The sequence below is a fragment of the Panulirus ornatus genome, chromosome 36 (genome assembly GCF_036320965.1).
Source record: "Panulirus ornatus isolate Po-2019 chromosome 36, ASM3632096v1, whole genome shotgun sequence".
NCBI classification, from domain to species: Eukaryota; Metazoa; Arthropoda; class Malacostraca; order Decapoda; family Palinuridae; genus Panulirus; species Panulirus ornatus.
In genome coordinates, this window is record NC_092259.1 from 12,045,844 (window position 1) to 12,063,007 (window position 17,164).

Sequence of the window (17,164 nt, forward strand, 5' to 3'; positions counted from 1 at the left end):
GACTGGGTTTGGAAAGGTGTGTGAAAGTTGAGAGTAAATGTGAATAAAAGCAAGGTTATTAGGTTCAGCAGGGTTGAGAGACAAGTTAGTTGGGATGTTGGTTTGAATGGGGAGAAAAATTGGAGGAAGTGAAGTGTTTTCGATATCTGGGAGTGGACTTGGCAGCGAATGGACCCATGGAAGCGGAAGTGAGTCATAGGGTGGGGGAGGGGGCCAAGGTTTTGGGAGTGATGAAGAATGTGTAGGAAGAGAGAACATTATCTTGGAGAGCGAAAGTGGGTATATTTGAAAGAATAGTAGTTCCAATAATCTTATATTGTTGCAAGGCATAGGGTATAGATAGAGTTGTGCAGAGGGTGGATGTGTTGGAAATTAAGTGTTTAAGGACAATATGTGATGTGTGGTGGTTTGGTCATGTTAGTGATGAAAGGGTAAGAGAGATGTGTGGTAATAAGAGTTTGGTTGAGAGAGCAAAAGAGGATGTTTTGAAATAGTTTGAACATATGGAGAGAATGAGTAAGGAAAGGTTGACAAAGAGGATATATGTGTCAGAGGTGGAGGGAGTAAGAAGTGGGAGACCAAATTGGAGGTGGAAGGATGGAGTGAAAAAGATTTCGGGCGATCCAGACCTGAACTTGCAGAGGGTGAAAGGCATACCCGGAATAGAGTGAATTGGAACAGTGTGATATATGGGTTGACATGCTGCCATTGGACTGAATCAGAGCATGTGAAATGTCTAAGGTAAACTATGGAAAGGTCTGTGGGGCCTGGATGTGGATAGGGAGCTGTGGTTTTGGTGCATTACACATGACCGCTAGAGAATGAGTGTGAGTGGATGTGGCCTTTTTTTGTCGTTTCCTGGCACTACCTCGCTGACAAAGGGGATGGCAATGCTTTTTCCTGAGGTAAGGTGTTGCCGGGAATGGATGAAAGCAAGCACGTATGAACATGTACATGTGCGTATACGTATGTATACGTGTATATGTTGATATGTAAATATATGTATATATGTGTGTATATGAGTGGATGGGTCTTTCTTTGTCTGTTTCCTGGCACTACCTCGCTAACATGAGAAACAGCTATCAAGTATAATGAATAAATAGATATTAATGGAACTGAATAAAAGAGTAGAGAAGATGGCCTGGGGAATAGCAATTCTTTTGTTTCTTCCAAAGAGAAAGAAAAGGAGAAAGAGGGCATTCCAGTTTGCTACAACTGGTTTTCAATATTTGAAGCTAGGGAAGAGGAAAATGTAGATATAATTGGGTAGACACTACAGCAGGGAAAATGGCATTGAGAGTCACTGCTGAGAGCCTGGCTTTACATCTTTAGGAGGATGATAGGTTGGGTTTATGCACTGTGACTCTGTTCAAATTGGATCATAAGGACACATTAAAAGATTGGCAGGATTGCATATTCAGATGCTATCTGTATCCTCATGTCCTGGCAGTTTCACCCAGTAATGTGACTTTGATTAGGGCATGTACTACAGTACCCCACTGTTTACCTCTTTCAATACATATCTCGGTGCATGGTACAGAGATTGCCTGTTTTTCATCAGTTTGAAATAGACAAAGCATATACTGAATAAGTCCCCATGATAATTGAATTTCTTATACATGAACTTGAGCTGATCACTTCCTTTGTGATGAGATTAGATATATGATGGTTTTTGTTGAAGAGTTTCCGGAACTATAGAGTCTGGAATGATTACTGGATATGGACAGTTGGGTTCACAGTATAAACTTAAGGTGTATTAAGAGGCAGCAGAAATGTTTCAGCATTTTTTTAACTAGTTAAACAAGATAGGGATAGAAATGAAATTTTCCATGTGTCCAGGCAAATGCCAGTGTAATAGTTTAGAATAGAGATGATTCAGAGAGAGAGATAATTCTGTCCATGAAGATGGAATCCCAGTATAGTATAGGAATGGTTAGGAAAGTGACGTACATTATAAGAAAAATACCAGTATCATTGAAATATAGAGAGAGCTAGCATGCAGTCTGCTTGCCCAGCAGTATGATTTTAGTGTAGAGGTAGGCAGGAAGTAATCCATACGTCCATGAATGTCCCTGTAGTAATAGGGCTGGAGTAGCTGTATGGTGTTGCTAACAATTTTGAATCTTTTTGCCTTGGATCATACTTTTAAACACTTTTGGATAATGGATTTTGGAGTTATCAGTTTTGCATAAATTTACAAAGTAGATCAAACCATCACTGTAAGGTGTCCACAGTTCCTATATCTCCAGTACCATTCAGGCACTCTGGATATTTGTATAGTTCTACAAAAAATGCTGTATTTTTAGATGAACTACAAATGAATGAAAGTGACTTTGTGCTTGTATGCTTAAAGTCCTTAGAAAGTTATCAGCATCATAGATTTTATTTCAGGACTATTGTTGAAATACAAATTTGTTGTGCAAGTAATGCACAGAAATATGTTTTTGTTGAGAATCATGATTAGTGCTAAAGCAAACCTGCATTTCTTTAAATAATTTTTGAGTGAGATGGTTTTTTTTAACCAAAAGTGCACTTAGTATTGCATATCTATATTTTTTGAAATGGCTCACAGCTTTCCTTTTTGCTTATCATCATATCAGTGGGGCAATTAGACAATTTTCTTAGACACTGATATCAAAAAGGTCTGAAAGATTGAAAGCCTTTTGCTTTTTATGCTGTAAAACTTTAGCTTGACAGTACATGGATAGAAGAAATGAAAAACAGATCTGATTGTGCTATTAGTTCATATGGAAAATCATGTTCTGTGAGTCAACCAATTCTAAGCTCAACACAGTAGAGCATACTTACTTAAGCATATCATGTTGATGTACCCAAAGCTTAAATAATGTGGTACTTCCATATATCAAGAAAAAAATTAGTTTTAAGTCTCAGGACAGTGAAAATCAGTACAGTGCTTCCAGTTGGCATCACTTTAAAAGATTCACACTGGGAAGACCCACAGCACTTTAATTGGTAGCATATTGTCATGCACAATATTTTAGTAAAATGCTAGTTGGAGATATAAACAGGTTCTTATTGTACATATTAACAAATCACTTTGATGAAAACATCCAAGCACAGATGAAAAAATAAATAGACATACACACTAGATGTTGGAACGCAAGATATTAGGTGTTTTGTAAATTATGGTTTGATTGTTTTAGGATATTTTACTTGAGATCAATTTGAGAGAATCTTGCAAAGTATGAGTGGTGATAGATTACTGCTAAACAAACTTAACATTAAGTTCACATGGTCCTGATGTAAACAGAACTGTTTGGAGAAATGTCCAGTCCAAAGTTAAGACTAAGGGTAACAAAGGGATGATTGATATTGATTGATGCAATATTTATGTAATTCTATGTACATTTGGCAAGATTTTAGTTTATTTGGAATTGATGTATAATTACAAGGATTTGACTCCCTCACCCACCAACATTCCTGCTGAAAGCTAGAAGTGTTAAGTTGCTTTAGTCATTGCTAAACATGTTTTATTCAGTCATGTCCATCCTTGCAAGTAGTGCTAAGAACAGCATTATTGAATAAACTCAGATTTTTATGACAAGCCTTCACAGAATCGTCTATAAGGGATTTGAGGAAAAACTCATGGAACAATTTTGTACGTGATATGCTAATCTTTGAGAACTTTACCTAACCCTGCTAGACAAAGGTATCAGAAAACCAAATTCTAGTTGTCAAGTTTCTGAGTTGTTATTGTAGCTTCTTTGCTGTGTTAAAGCTGGTGTTGTGGAGTCACAGAAGTCACAGGGCATGTATTTTGATTTCAAGTACAAAGAAATGTAATGAAGTGCTAAATGTAGGTGTTGCAAATTGTGACCATATGCCAACTGAAGATTTAGGGAAGTGTCAGTAACTACCTTCAAAGGATGTAAAAGTTGGGAGATTAGCTAAAAATTTTCTCATTCAGATGAGGTCTGAAGGTAAGCCTAGACAACTGAGAGAGCTGTTAAGTACACTTTTTTATTAATAGCTGGGGTCTTGCTAGAGTTGCATTGTACTAGGGATTTGTCAGGGTATGGTACAGGTAGGATTGTGATAGTATTTGATATGCTTCAGATGACTCCTATCACCATTAGCACAAGGGTTCTATTTATTAGGGCTTACGTATGTGATGAAGCCTTAGAATAATAACACCTCATGTTCTTTTATGTCAGTTTGTCCACATATAATTTCTTTTAATGTGGTTAGCACTCCTGTTGAATAGCATATTGTCCTTTCAGTGACAGTTGATCTTGCAGATTTTTTCTTTCTACTTGTCACAGATATTCTGATCAACCATATTTTCCATTGTTGGACATAGGTATTCTCTTTCATAGGTGTCCTTTCAGTTGTTGTAATTATTCTGTTGTCTTTTTTGTCACTTCAATTGCTGTAGGTATTTAACCTGTCATACCTGTTAAGTTTCTACTAGTGCCCACTTTAATCATTAATGTCACGTCATTTCTTGAAATGATTCTCTTTAACACATAAAGTCCTCTCAGGTATCATGATGACATAATTAGGATTCTTACCCTCTCATTTTGCTTTATTTACCATTGGTATTCTCTATAACATGTTTCCCTTCAGTTTCCATAGGTATTACATGAACTTTTATTGGCTGTAAGTATTCTATTTACCTGTCAGGTCCTCTCTGTTGCCACTGATAGGTATACCCTTTATTCTCTCCTATATGAGTTGCATTGAGTATTGTCCTTAACCTGTCATGCCTCTCCAGTTACCATCAGCAGTTATATCCCTTTGGTTGTTCTGTTGTCATTGTTATTTTGTGGAACATACCTTGTTCATTCTTATGCTGCAGGTATTATTTTTGCCCTGTCATGCAACTTCAATTGTGGTGGGTACTCTCTTTATATTGTTATTTACCTTCAGTTGCCTGCGGCATTCTCTTTGAGATGTCATATACCTTCAGTTGCCATCGGTAATCTTTATAGCCTGTCGTCTTCCTTCTGTTATCATAAGTATACCCTTTATCCTCTCATGTCTCTTGATTTGCCATAGGTATTTTCCCTATCATGTTCCTTCATTTACTATAGGTTTTATCTTTTACCTATCATGTACCTTCATTTATCTTAAATATTATCTTTGAGCTTTCATGTATCTTCAATTGCCATGGGTATTCTCTTTAAACTGTCATGTACCTTCATTTGATGAGGGTATTTTCCAAACCTCTCATGTACTGTCAGTAGCCAAATGTATTCTTGATTGATGTATGTAGCATTATTTACCTTGGATTTTTTGGTATTAACACATTCTTATGGCAGTTCCCTATTATTTGTAGTGGTATCCTCACAATATTATGATAATCATGTAGGACACTTCCTTACTCTATAAAGACCTTCACATAGTACACTCCTCTCACCTTGTTATGACCTTCACATAGTACACTCACCTTGTTATGACCCTCACATAGTGCTTTCACCATATCCAGTAACAACCCTCATGTAGTGCACTCCTGTAATCACCCTTATGTAGCACATTCACTTCACTGCATAAGGATCCTCTCATACTACATTTATCATACCCTATAACAGTCCCTCAAATAGTATCAATACTTCATCCTGTTATGACACACATTATGCTAACTTATCGCTGTAATGATCCTGACTTAATACAGGGTTAAACAAATTGGTGATTATGCACAGACACCCAATTCCTTACTCATTCTCTCACACTCTGTCAGCTTTAGACTGATACATGGTAGACAAATTTGAGTCTGACCAAATGCAAAGCAATCAAGATGGTACTGAGTAAAAGTGTGTCCAGTAATGAATATGATATGGTAGGAAACAAATCACGGTGATCAAAGTCTTTGACAGGGATTTTTTGGTCAGTATGACAACCTCCTTTAACCAAAACACTTTATTAAGAAAATTATTTATGAGTCTAATTACATGTTGGTTCATATCAAGATTGTATTTAAGTATGAAGGTAAGGATAAGTGCAGAAGAATATTTGCAGCATATATAAGATCCAGATTAGAATATGCATTACCATTTAGGTAATCTTACCTGAAGAAATATATAGATCTGATTGACACCATTTAACAAGGGGCAGTTAAGATTTTTGCTGAAATAAGTTAGCTGAGTTGCAAGGACGTGGTATTGGTTACAGATTTACCTACACTGGAAGAGAATACAGCTTTCAAGTTTCAGATTGTCAGTGAGCAGTCATCAAAGCTACCAGATAATTTTTCAGTGAGAGGACATAGTAAGAAGCTAATATAGAATTACAAAGAGAAAATGGGAAGAATTACATCTGAATTAGTAGAGTGGTGGAGGATTAAGATAAATGCATACATTGCACAAGGGAAATTTTAGAAACTGCATGATAATGAATTAAGAATAAGAAATGGGGCCCAATGAGTGCAGAACCCCCTCAGTTAATCACACATATGCACAAATGTAGAACTCCCTTCCCACTCAGTTAATTGCACATACACACGTGTAGAATTCCTCTCCTATACTGTACAGAAAGATGATTACACACACATGCACACAGTATTCGCCAAATATGTTAGACAAAAATTGGATTATGGTTCTCATATTTGGTCACCACTCCAAAAGAAGCACCAAGATTTAAGTGAGAGAGTCAAGATAAGAGCATCTAAGTCAGTACCTAACTAAATTCAGTGAGCTGAGCTATAGTGTGAGCCTTAGGGCTACCAATTTGCCCAGCGTGGAGGATAGAAGAGATGGAAACAACCTAATTACAGTCTTCAGGTTTCTTAATCAAAGGATAATGTTGACAGCAAACAGTTCTTCATAAGATTTAGTGTCAGAGTTAAAAGAAGTCACAATGAGAAGTTAGGTAGAATACTATATAGAAAGAATATGAAGAAGTGGGTGGCTGGAGTAGACTTAAGTAATGAAACTATAAATGCTGGCCGTATACATGTTTGAAAAGCTGTTTGATGGGACCCCATGAGTGAAGAACTCTCTCTTCTTACTATAGTAAATAAGGTACAGTATTACAAATGTATGATTACACACACACTCAGCTTGTCCTTTTTAGGTATATCAGTTTTACACTAACACATTCTGAGTTGTGTACAGGCAAGTATAATTAACTTCAAAGATGTGTATGTAAGTCCCAAGCAAAGATACATATGATAAATTTGTATAAGTAATTAACTACAGCCTGTCCTAGCACACACAGGTACACTTATGTTTTCATATCTGTGCAGTTTTACCTATCTTCCTGTTTTACCCATTCCCATGTTTCACCTTTTCCCATGTTTTACCTATGCCTGTATTTTACCTGTGCTCACCCACACTTGTAACTTGTTAGGTTGATGTTGGTGCCCTCCCATCTCTTGAGTGTCTGTCCTCTCCATTCCTCTTGTGTTGGGTGTCATAGCTGTTCTCCCAGTAAGGCTGAACTTGTGCTTAACCTTCAATAGGGTCTTCTCTTGAGATTGTGTACTTTTTTAGCATTTGTTAGCTGCTGTGTTTGTGGTAGACTGTTTTGTGCGTTGATAACCTTTTTGTGTGTTGTTGATCACGTGTTTGTGGTGCTGGCTAAGTGGCAAGTATGTTTTTAACTTAACCTCTGTAAGCTGATTGGTGTTCCTTTCTTCCAGATGTTTTAGAAACTTGTTTGTGTTTGTAATTGTGTCTCCTGATTGTCCTCATTATTTACTGTCCAGAGCATTAAGCATTGATTGACAACTGAATTCCAGTGTCATCTTTGTTTAATCGTCTGCTGTGTGAGTTTTAGGTGGTTTACAGTGAAATAATGAATTAGTGTTGAAAATGTGTAGGTGTCTTCAAGTGTGTTACTGATTGGTGCTAATGTTGGAGCACTGAAGCTGGGCACAACCTCTGCCCCTTATTATATGGTGAATTGTGGTATTACCTTGCCCACTGTTTACATTAGCAAATACGAAATTATGTTTCATTACAAATCACAGTTTGCTTTACTTTTTTTTGATTAATTTGCATGTTGTCAGATATATACTGTTATTTTTGGCTTTTTTCTTTTTCTCATTAGTAAAACATTGCAGTACATAACCAAGATTTCATCCCATAAATCATTTTTCACTTGGTTTAATTGTGGTGATTTTAGCCATAGATTTACCATTTCATATTTATTATTAAAATTCATTTAGTACTGGTAAACATTTGTAGAATGATAGAGTGAGAGTCAGTTTTAATATATGGACTAATGGTACATATTTTCTCTCCACACTTCCTTCCAAACAACCTATTCTCTAACATTTCTTAATGGCTTGATGACTCCATTTCCTCTTTCTATTTCCTTGGTTTGAATTTTTATTCATAATACCAATATGGTTTCAACTTCTTATTTTACCTTTGCTTTCCTCTCCTTTTTGCACCCACCCATCACCCTGCTCATGTCATCTACTGCTGCATCCATCCCCTACCTTGCTTCTCCCCTTCCCATCACTGTTACACTACTCTTTTCCTACTTCTACCATTCATCCTTTTGTTTTTCCCTACTTCTACCTTGCTCCTTCCACATGTCCAACTCTAACCTTCTCCCTGCCTTATGCCTAACATCACCCATTATATTCCCCTTCTGTCTTCTATTGCACTGACTCACCACTACTACAATCTGTCCAAATATCACACCACCCGTGCTCCCCTCCTACCATCCTTTTAACTGTCACACCTCCGTGTCTTATTCCTGCCATCCACCTGTCACTCCCCTGTCCTGCCTACCAACCACTCAACTGTTGCACCATCCCTTCCCTACTCTTACCATCCACTCATCTGTTGGGGACCCTGCCCAAATATTACCCTCCACCTACCCGTCATACACCCCTACCTTACTCTCTTCATTCAATCGACTATTACACCCCTTTGCCCTTTGCTTATCATCCACCTTACTGTCGCACCCACTCTGCTCTGCTTCTTTCCACCCCCTGCAGCAAGGTGCAGAGTGAAGAGAAAGAGGCAGAACTGCTCACACATGAAGTGTCTGATGCCAAGTGAGTACCACCATCCTTCCTTATACACATTACAAAGTTTGTCTGTGATATGCTTCGAGGGAAATATCATATGTTAGATTTGTTCTTATGATAGATGCAGATGGAACTTTTTTGTGGTTCTTCCTAGAATGAATAATGGAAATAGTCATCACAGTTAAGTTGGTGTTCATTGTCCTGTAGTGTTAACGAATGCGTTCATATAAGTATGAATCAGTATCCTGTTTTGTCACTCAGCTTGTGTGAAGTTAATACATGTATGAAATCACAGGACCTGCAGTGTCAGTGAATATGTAGATATTGTAAGCATGTATCAATTTTGTGTAGTGTCAGTTAATGTTTAGGTATTTAGTATGTGTCCTGGTCTTACTGTTTCACGGAATGGGTAGGTAATATTGATATGTATCTCTCCTAGATCTAAGGCCCCTGACCCATGTATTTACCTCCCTCATATTGTCCCTAGGAGAGCATTGGTTCCAACTGTATCGGCAACTAACATTCGGTATATTCGTTGTAGTTCTTATAACTTTATTCCAAATACGTTAGTCACTTTACAGAATGTTATTGTACGTATCTATATTACACATTACGTTTGAGTTTCGTTAGGTTTTTTCTCGGATTGCTTTTGTCGTGCCCTTTGATGTACAAAAGAACAGTACCTACCCAAGAAACCTAACTTAATATTCTTTTAAGGTGGTCGCTACAGATGAAACAGACAATGATTTCTGATATGAATGTGGTCGATACTAATTTTAGAATCACCGCGCCCCGTTGAATTTAATGGCGAACAATAGGAACTCGTTTACCTGTCGCCCTCCAGCTCTAGTTACGGTCCCGTACGGCCCTTCCATAGCTTCGGCCACAGTCAAAATGTCAAGAAAATATGTAAGCTGTTTACATACAACGTAGAAAGGTTAAGAAAGGAAATATTTAAAATTCTGTAAGGTCAGTGTGTACATCTTTTAGGATGATGGAAAGGTGTAGGAAATAGAATGAGTGTTTGCGATGATGGAAAGGTCAAGAAAAGTGCATTATGGTGATTGGAAGGTCAAGTAGATACAATGTTTAATTCAAATTTAAAGAAAGTAGTGACTCATTTTGTGATGGCTTGTAAAGACAAGAAAGTAGAATCATTCAATGGTCGGATCCTGGGACGTTATATTATCCTGTTCCAAATCAGAAAGGTTGCGTATTGTAAAGAAATCGGGTTGGCTTACTTTCCAGGCTTATTTCTAGGGACCATATTTACTCCAAACAGCTTCTTTCCAGATATTGGAATTATGAACGGCCTGTATTATATATATATATATATATATATATATATATATATATATATATATATATATATATATTTTTTTTTTTTTTTTTTTTTTTTTTTTTTTATACCTTGTCGCTGTCTCCCGCGTCTGCGAGGTAGCGCAAGGAAACAGACGAAAGAAATGGCCCAACCCCCCCCCCCCCCCATACACATGTACATACACACGTCCACACACGCAAATATACATACCTACACAGCTTTCCATGGTTTACCCCGGACGCTTCACATGCCTTGATTCAATCCACTGACAGCACGTCAACCCCTGTATACCACATCGTTCCAATTCACTCTATTTCTTGCCCTCCTTTCACCCTCCTGCATGTTCAGGCCCCGATCACATACTATTCACATATTATTCACCATTTCCAGCGTTAGCGAGGTAGTGTTAAGATCAGAGGACTGGGCCTCTGAGGGAATATCCTCACCTGGCCCCCTTCACTATTCCATCTTTTGGAAAATTAAAAAAAAAAGAGAGAGGGGAGGATTTCCAGCCCCCCGCTCCCTCCCCTTTTAGTCGCCTTCTACGACACGCAGGGAATACGTGGGAAGTATTCTTTCTCCCCTATCCCTAGTGATATATATATATATATATATATATATATATATATATATATATATATATATATATATATATATATATATATATAACTGTCGTCTCCTGCGTTAGCGAGGTAGCACAAGGAAACACGAAGAATGGCCCAACCCACCCACATACATAAATACAAACAAAAAGATAAGTTTTAATAACGCATAATGCTCTAGGATTTATGGGAAAGGTCATACCCGAAGTCCATTTTTTTTTTTCAAGGCGAAGATGGGATATTTACCCAACTCCATCAAGGTTGGTTCAACCTCTCACCCCATCTTCGGTGACCCCAGCGTGACCCTTGTCTGCCACACCGTAGGTCTTAGGTGGTACAAGGGATTTAAAACAGTGTAGAAAATAGACCAGTCCACAGGGTAACGTTTGATTTACCGGTGCCAAGTAGTCTGCGAAAAAAAATACTTCGAATAATGAAATTATACCATCTCTTCTTGTATATCAGGAAGAACAGTAACATAATTTGATAGGCGATTATACTTCTTAGAAGGCGTACATGCATGTATCATCCCCCTATTATAATAATCTCTGGTATGTGGAAATCTTATCTCGCTATCTATCGACTGCACCAATGTTTTGCCTAACGTGTCAGCCTTACCCCGGTTTCTCGTGGATTCGTGGTGCACCATATATTTCCGTTCACGTTTTTACAGTCCGCAGGATCGTATATATTCACAAATAATTAGGGTGTTAGTAATGCAGCCATTTAACAGCCTTGCGTTGAGGTTTGTTAATGTAAAAGGCTGTATGTACATGGATTTGGGCTAGCCAGCGTTGTGAACGTTATCGGGAAGTGCGGGTGTGTGATAATGGATGGCCCAGTGTTTGTTGGGCAAGGCTAGGGGGAACCAGTGCAAGGAAGTTAGCACAACATCTGGCTGCTTTCTGCACACAGTAACTAGTTTTGCGGTCTTTAAATTAGGTAACAGCCTAAGTGAAGAACACGTTGCAGACATTACAGGTGGAATCTCTCCTTGTATAAGTTGAAGATATTAGAAAAAGAGACTGGAAGTTTGTACAGTTTTATCATTGAAGACACGTAGTTTTTATCATGACAGTGGTGGTGAACAACTAAAAGCTTAAAAGAAACTTGTCTAGACGTGTAAACAGGATCAGTAAGGAATAACAAAACTCGCTTTCAGAAGTGTGCCAAAGGGTGATGATGCCACATTGTGTTTGGTCTCATGAAACACGTAGTGAAAGGCTCTGTTGTCATCTTATGTACCAGTAACCAGTGGGTTAATAGGCATCCATTAAGCATGGAGAAATACGAATATATGGATATAAACGTGAAAGACATTCATGAGAGAGTAAACTGATAAAATGGTACATCACAATCAACATACTCAGAATGCTTTGAATGTATTAATTAGGGCGTGGAAATGCTTGAAACCTGTTGAATTGTAACAATGTGAATAAATGCTAAAGATTGCTCTTGATGTTACGTTCAAAATGCTTTGAATTATTTAAGGCATAAGAGTGCTAGAGGTGTTTTAGGGATTCTTAAAAAAGAAGTATTAAAACGTATCTGTGGAATTAAACACAAGCAGAAATGCACTGAATTATTTGATATAAGCATCAGAATGCTGGAAGAGTCTTTGGAAGTGTATTAGGTGGGGAAAAAATTAAACGTGGCGTTAACGAAAATAAATCAAAATGGCGCACCGCAAAATAGGAACTCTGCGGTCCAAGTTAATGTCCCGGAGTATGAACGACCTTTCTCATATTTTCCTGGATAGAAGTAAAAGCGTAGAAAACTTAAGTGACGTTGTTGGAAAGGATGAGAATGAGCCTGCAAGATTCTTTAAAAAAAGTTCTAAAAGATTCAAAGACAAGGAGGAAACCAATAAAGCCGATAAACATAAAGATAAGGACGAAAATAATAAAGTCGGCCAATGTAAAGACAAGGAAGAAAATATTACGTGCAATAAACAGAAAGACAAAGAGGAGAGGAAGAGATCCTTTACGAAGCATAGAGATAAAGAAGAAAGTAAATTGAACAGACATAGGGGCAAGGAGGGAAATAAATCCTTCAGGCTGGAAGAAAAGTGTGAAGGTAAACCAGACCACCAGAAAGAGGACGCCAGTATTATCGAATCCGTGGGCGACTCTCAGTCTGCCCTCGACGAAGTCGATCATCCGGTGAAAGGAGTCCTCTTGGAGGACGCTGACGCCGTGAGGGAATGTAACTCGGTCGACCACGTCGGAGATCACCTGCAGCAGCCAAGGAATGGAAAAGAGTAGGTAGCGGGCAGGTCTTGTAGCGTGTGGATGCAGTTTTCATTATAGTTCACAGGCAATGAAGCACAAAACTTGTGTTTCAAGGAGTGAGTGATGATTGGATTTTTATGATTTAAGGAATGAAATTACGAGATGTTATTAGACCATGCTACACAATGAATGAAAAACCCTCCTAATCCATTCCTGTCTCTGTAAGCAGTTCTGTGCAGTATCGCTAGTTAGATTCCCACCCAAACCATACTCTGTAAATACTGACCCTCAATTAGAAATAAAAAGCCTAACCATGCCTCACACTTCAATAACCAGTACTCACAGATCCTACCATCACCAGCAAATATACAACCTACGAAACACCTACAAGTGCTAAACAGCCGACCTCCCAACTCATTCATAAAATTCAATTCGCCATCAGAAACTACACTTCCAAGACAAACACGTCACTCCTGTTTACGCTATGGACATCGCCCATCACTACAACGATACAGACACCGTTTCACCATATCCCCAGACCCGTTATTCCCTTGATGCAGCTACCGTAAGGAAGACACCAAGAACGTACTACTGAATAGCCCTGCACCCTCTGATCAAAGACGCACATTAAATCGGTGGACATGGCCAGCTTCCTGAGTGCTGCAAGAGCCTCATAAAGACACAAGGGACACCAACCACCTCTAGTATTGCAGACACCATCATATCCCAAGGCCTCTCGTACCCGAAATGCTACTTCCACACTGACGATGTTGTCCTCCAGTCACTTCACACAGATATACACACATCACCACACTTTCTTCCCTGTGGTCTTACCCGGTAGATGTGGTCAGCATCCAGATTGCCACTGGAGCCCTATAAAAAGGAATATCAGGGTAAAAAATAATGTTTGAAGAAACAACTATGTGTATAAGTGTGTACACGATGTGTTTATGTCTGTTTATTTGTGTGAATTTTTCGTGTTTGGATTTTGTGTCATGTTTTATATATCTCTTATTGGTATATTCATCTTAACGTATATACTTTACAGTATCCTTGAGGTCAACTCGGCGTCTATGGAATCATTAGATGATGCCGGTAATGAAGGTATGTATAAATATGTTATATATATATATATATATATATATATATATATATATATATATATATATATATATATATATATAGGTGTTACTAGACTCTGCATGCTTGAGGTTACACCGGGAATGATTGGATGTGATGTGAGGCATGGGTCCAAGATGATGAAGTACAGAAGTGTTGGAAATTAAATGTTTGAGGACAATATATGATGTAAAGAAGGGTGATCATGTAAGAGATGTTAGGGTTAGAGAGAGGTACGGTAGTAACAGGAGTATGCTGAGATGGTTTGGACATGAGAGGAGTGAGAGGGTATTCATGGCAGAAGCAAAGGGAACAAAGGAGAGAAACTAAGGTTTCAGGATGGAGTGAAAAACATTTTGATTGTGTAGGGCTTTGTGGTATACAGGGAGTTACATGCTGTCAATGGGTTGAACTAGGGCATATTAAATGATCAGGGGAAACCACAGATTGGTCTGTGGGGGCTGGCTGTGGATAGTGGGCTCTGGTTTTGATTCATTGTACATGGCATTTAGAGAGCTGGTGTGAGCATACGAGGCCATTTGTTTTTTGTCTGTTCCTGGCACGACCTCAGTGATACGGGAAATGGCAAACCTGACTCTGCTTTCCCAGACCACTTTATTTGCCCTGTTTCATACCATTGTCAGCACACCAGTGTATGTATACCACATCACTGCAATTCATTGTACCCCATACCTAAATCACATCCTCCTGGATGTTTAGACCCTGACATCTCAAAATATATTTCACTCCATCATTCCATGTCCTCCTCATTCCCCCTTCTTGCTTGTTCCTTCCACTTCTGACATGTATGCCCTCTTAGTCATCCTTTCCATTTGTTCAGACCATATCAATAAACCTTCCTCAGCTCTCTCATACATATTCCTCTTACTGTCACTCTCTCTCCTCTCCTCTCTCCCCAAATTGTCCTAAAACATTTCATTTCCAATACCCACCTCTTTCTGTAGTTTTATTTACAGGGCTCATGCCACTCACCCATGCAGCATCAGTGGGACTGCTATACCATCAGACCTCCCTTACCACGCACTCCTCAATGCACCCAGGACCTTAGGGCTTTATACATCCTATGGCTCACTTTAGCTCCATTGGTCCCATTCACTGTCATGTCTTTTGCCAGGTACCTATAGCACTCCAATTCCTGATTCTCTCCATTCAGACTTACTCCAACAAACCTGTTTCTCCACTGCTTAACCTAATTACCTTGCTTTTATTCATATTTACTTCCAATTTTCTCTTTTCACAAACTCCCAAACTCAGAAACCAGCCACTGCAGTTTCTCACTTGAGTCTGCACCATCACCATGTCAACAGCAAACAGTAACTGACTTGCCTGTCAGAAAATCAAATGTTAATATTGGTCTAAAATATGAATAAAGATCCAATGTCAAGAGAAAGAGAAGAGAACAGTTGACTGAACCTCATATATTGTATGCCTTATATCCCTGCTTTAACAGTCAAGTTATGGTGGTTATATGTTGTTCCCCCTTTCTGGAAAATGAAATTTGAATGCTCTACCAAAACTGGTCAGCAAGTATAAGGATTAAACAGCTGATACAACAAAATTGCACACTGTACCTTCCCTTGAGCATTCAAATAATTTTGCACTTTTGGATGGAGGTTTACAAAATTGAATAAGTACTTTATGTCATAGTATTGGTAATGTTACAGTTACAAGAAAATCATGATACTGTTTGACAGCTTTATATTGTGAAGTAAATGTTGAGTATAAAGGTTGTTAATTCTCATTAGTGATAGTAAATCACAGAAATGATATTTTGCTGTGCATTCCACATAGCATCATGCCAAAACTGATTTAGTAGGGACTTCAAAGTTCTAATGAAGAATAAACACTTTTTTATCCATTACAGAGCCAAGTTTAGATGACATAGATGCTGATCCAGAGCTCAGATTATTGGACAAAGAACCAGAACTTTGGGTCCATACTGTTGAAAGAGAAGTAAGTAACATATCTTTATTGTGCCTCAATTTTACAATTGTGATACTTTACACATATACTTATTTATTATATTTATTATACTTGATCACTGTTTCCCGCATGAGCAAGGTAATGCCAGGAACCAGATGAAGAAAGAATGGTCCATCCACTCATATATATATATATATATATATATATATATATATATATATATATATATATATATATATATATATATATATATATATATTTTTTTTTTTTTTTTTATACTTTGTTGCTGTCTCCCGCGTTTGCGAGGTAGCGCAAGGAAACAGACGAAAGAAATGGCCCAACCCCCCCCCCCCCCCATACACATGTACATACACACGTCCAGACACGCAAATATACATACCTACACAGCTTTCCATGGTTTACCCCAGACGCTTCACATGCCTTGCTTCAATCCACTGACAGCACGTCAACCCCTGTATACCACATGACTCCAATTCACTCTATTTCTTGCCCTCCTTTCACCCTCCTGCATGTTCAGGCCCCGATCACACAAAATCCTTTTCACTCCATCTTTCCACCTCCAATTTGGTCTCCCTCTTCTCCTCGTTCCCTCCACCTCCGACACATATATCCTCTTGGTCAATCTCTCCTCACTCATTCTCTCCATGTGCCCAAACCATTTCAAAACACCCTCTTCTGCTCTCTCGACCACGCTCTTTTTATTTCCACACATCTCTCTTACCCTTACGTTACTTACTCGATCAAACCACCTCCCACCACACATTGTCCTCAAACATCTCATTTCCAGCACATCCATCCTCCTGCGCACATCTCTATCCATAGCCTACGCCTCGCAACCATACAGCATTGTTGGAACCACTATTCCCTCAAACATACCCATTTTTGATTTCCGAGATAATGTTCTCGACTTCCACACATTTTTCAAGGCTCCCAAAATTTTCGCCCCCTCCCCCACCCTATGATCCACTTCCGCTTCCATGGT

The 17,164-nt window shown here is 38.5% G+C and overlaps 1 protein-coding gene across 1 annotated transcript in view; it reads left to right on the forward strand.

The window, feature by feature from the left end:
* The window catches only part of cyst (rho guanine nucleotide exchange factor 18 cysts), a 642,386-nt gene that overhangs the window by 585,863 nt on the left and 39,359 nt on the right, over nucleotides 1-17,164 (forward strand). The window contains 3 exon segments of the mRNA XM_071683416.1: nucleotides 8,912-8,971; nucleotides 14,147-14,202; nucleotides 16,103-16,191. Of these exon segments, the coding sequence (XP_071539517.1) occupies nucleotides 8,912-8,971; nucleotides 14,147-14,202; nucleotides 16,103-16,191 (205 nt within the window).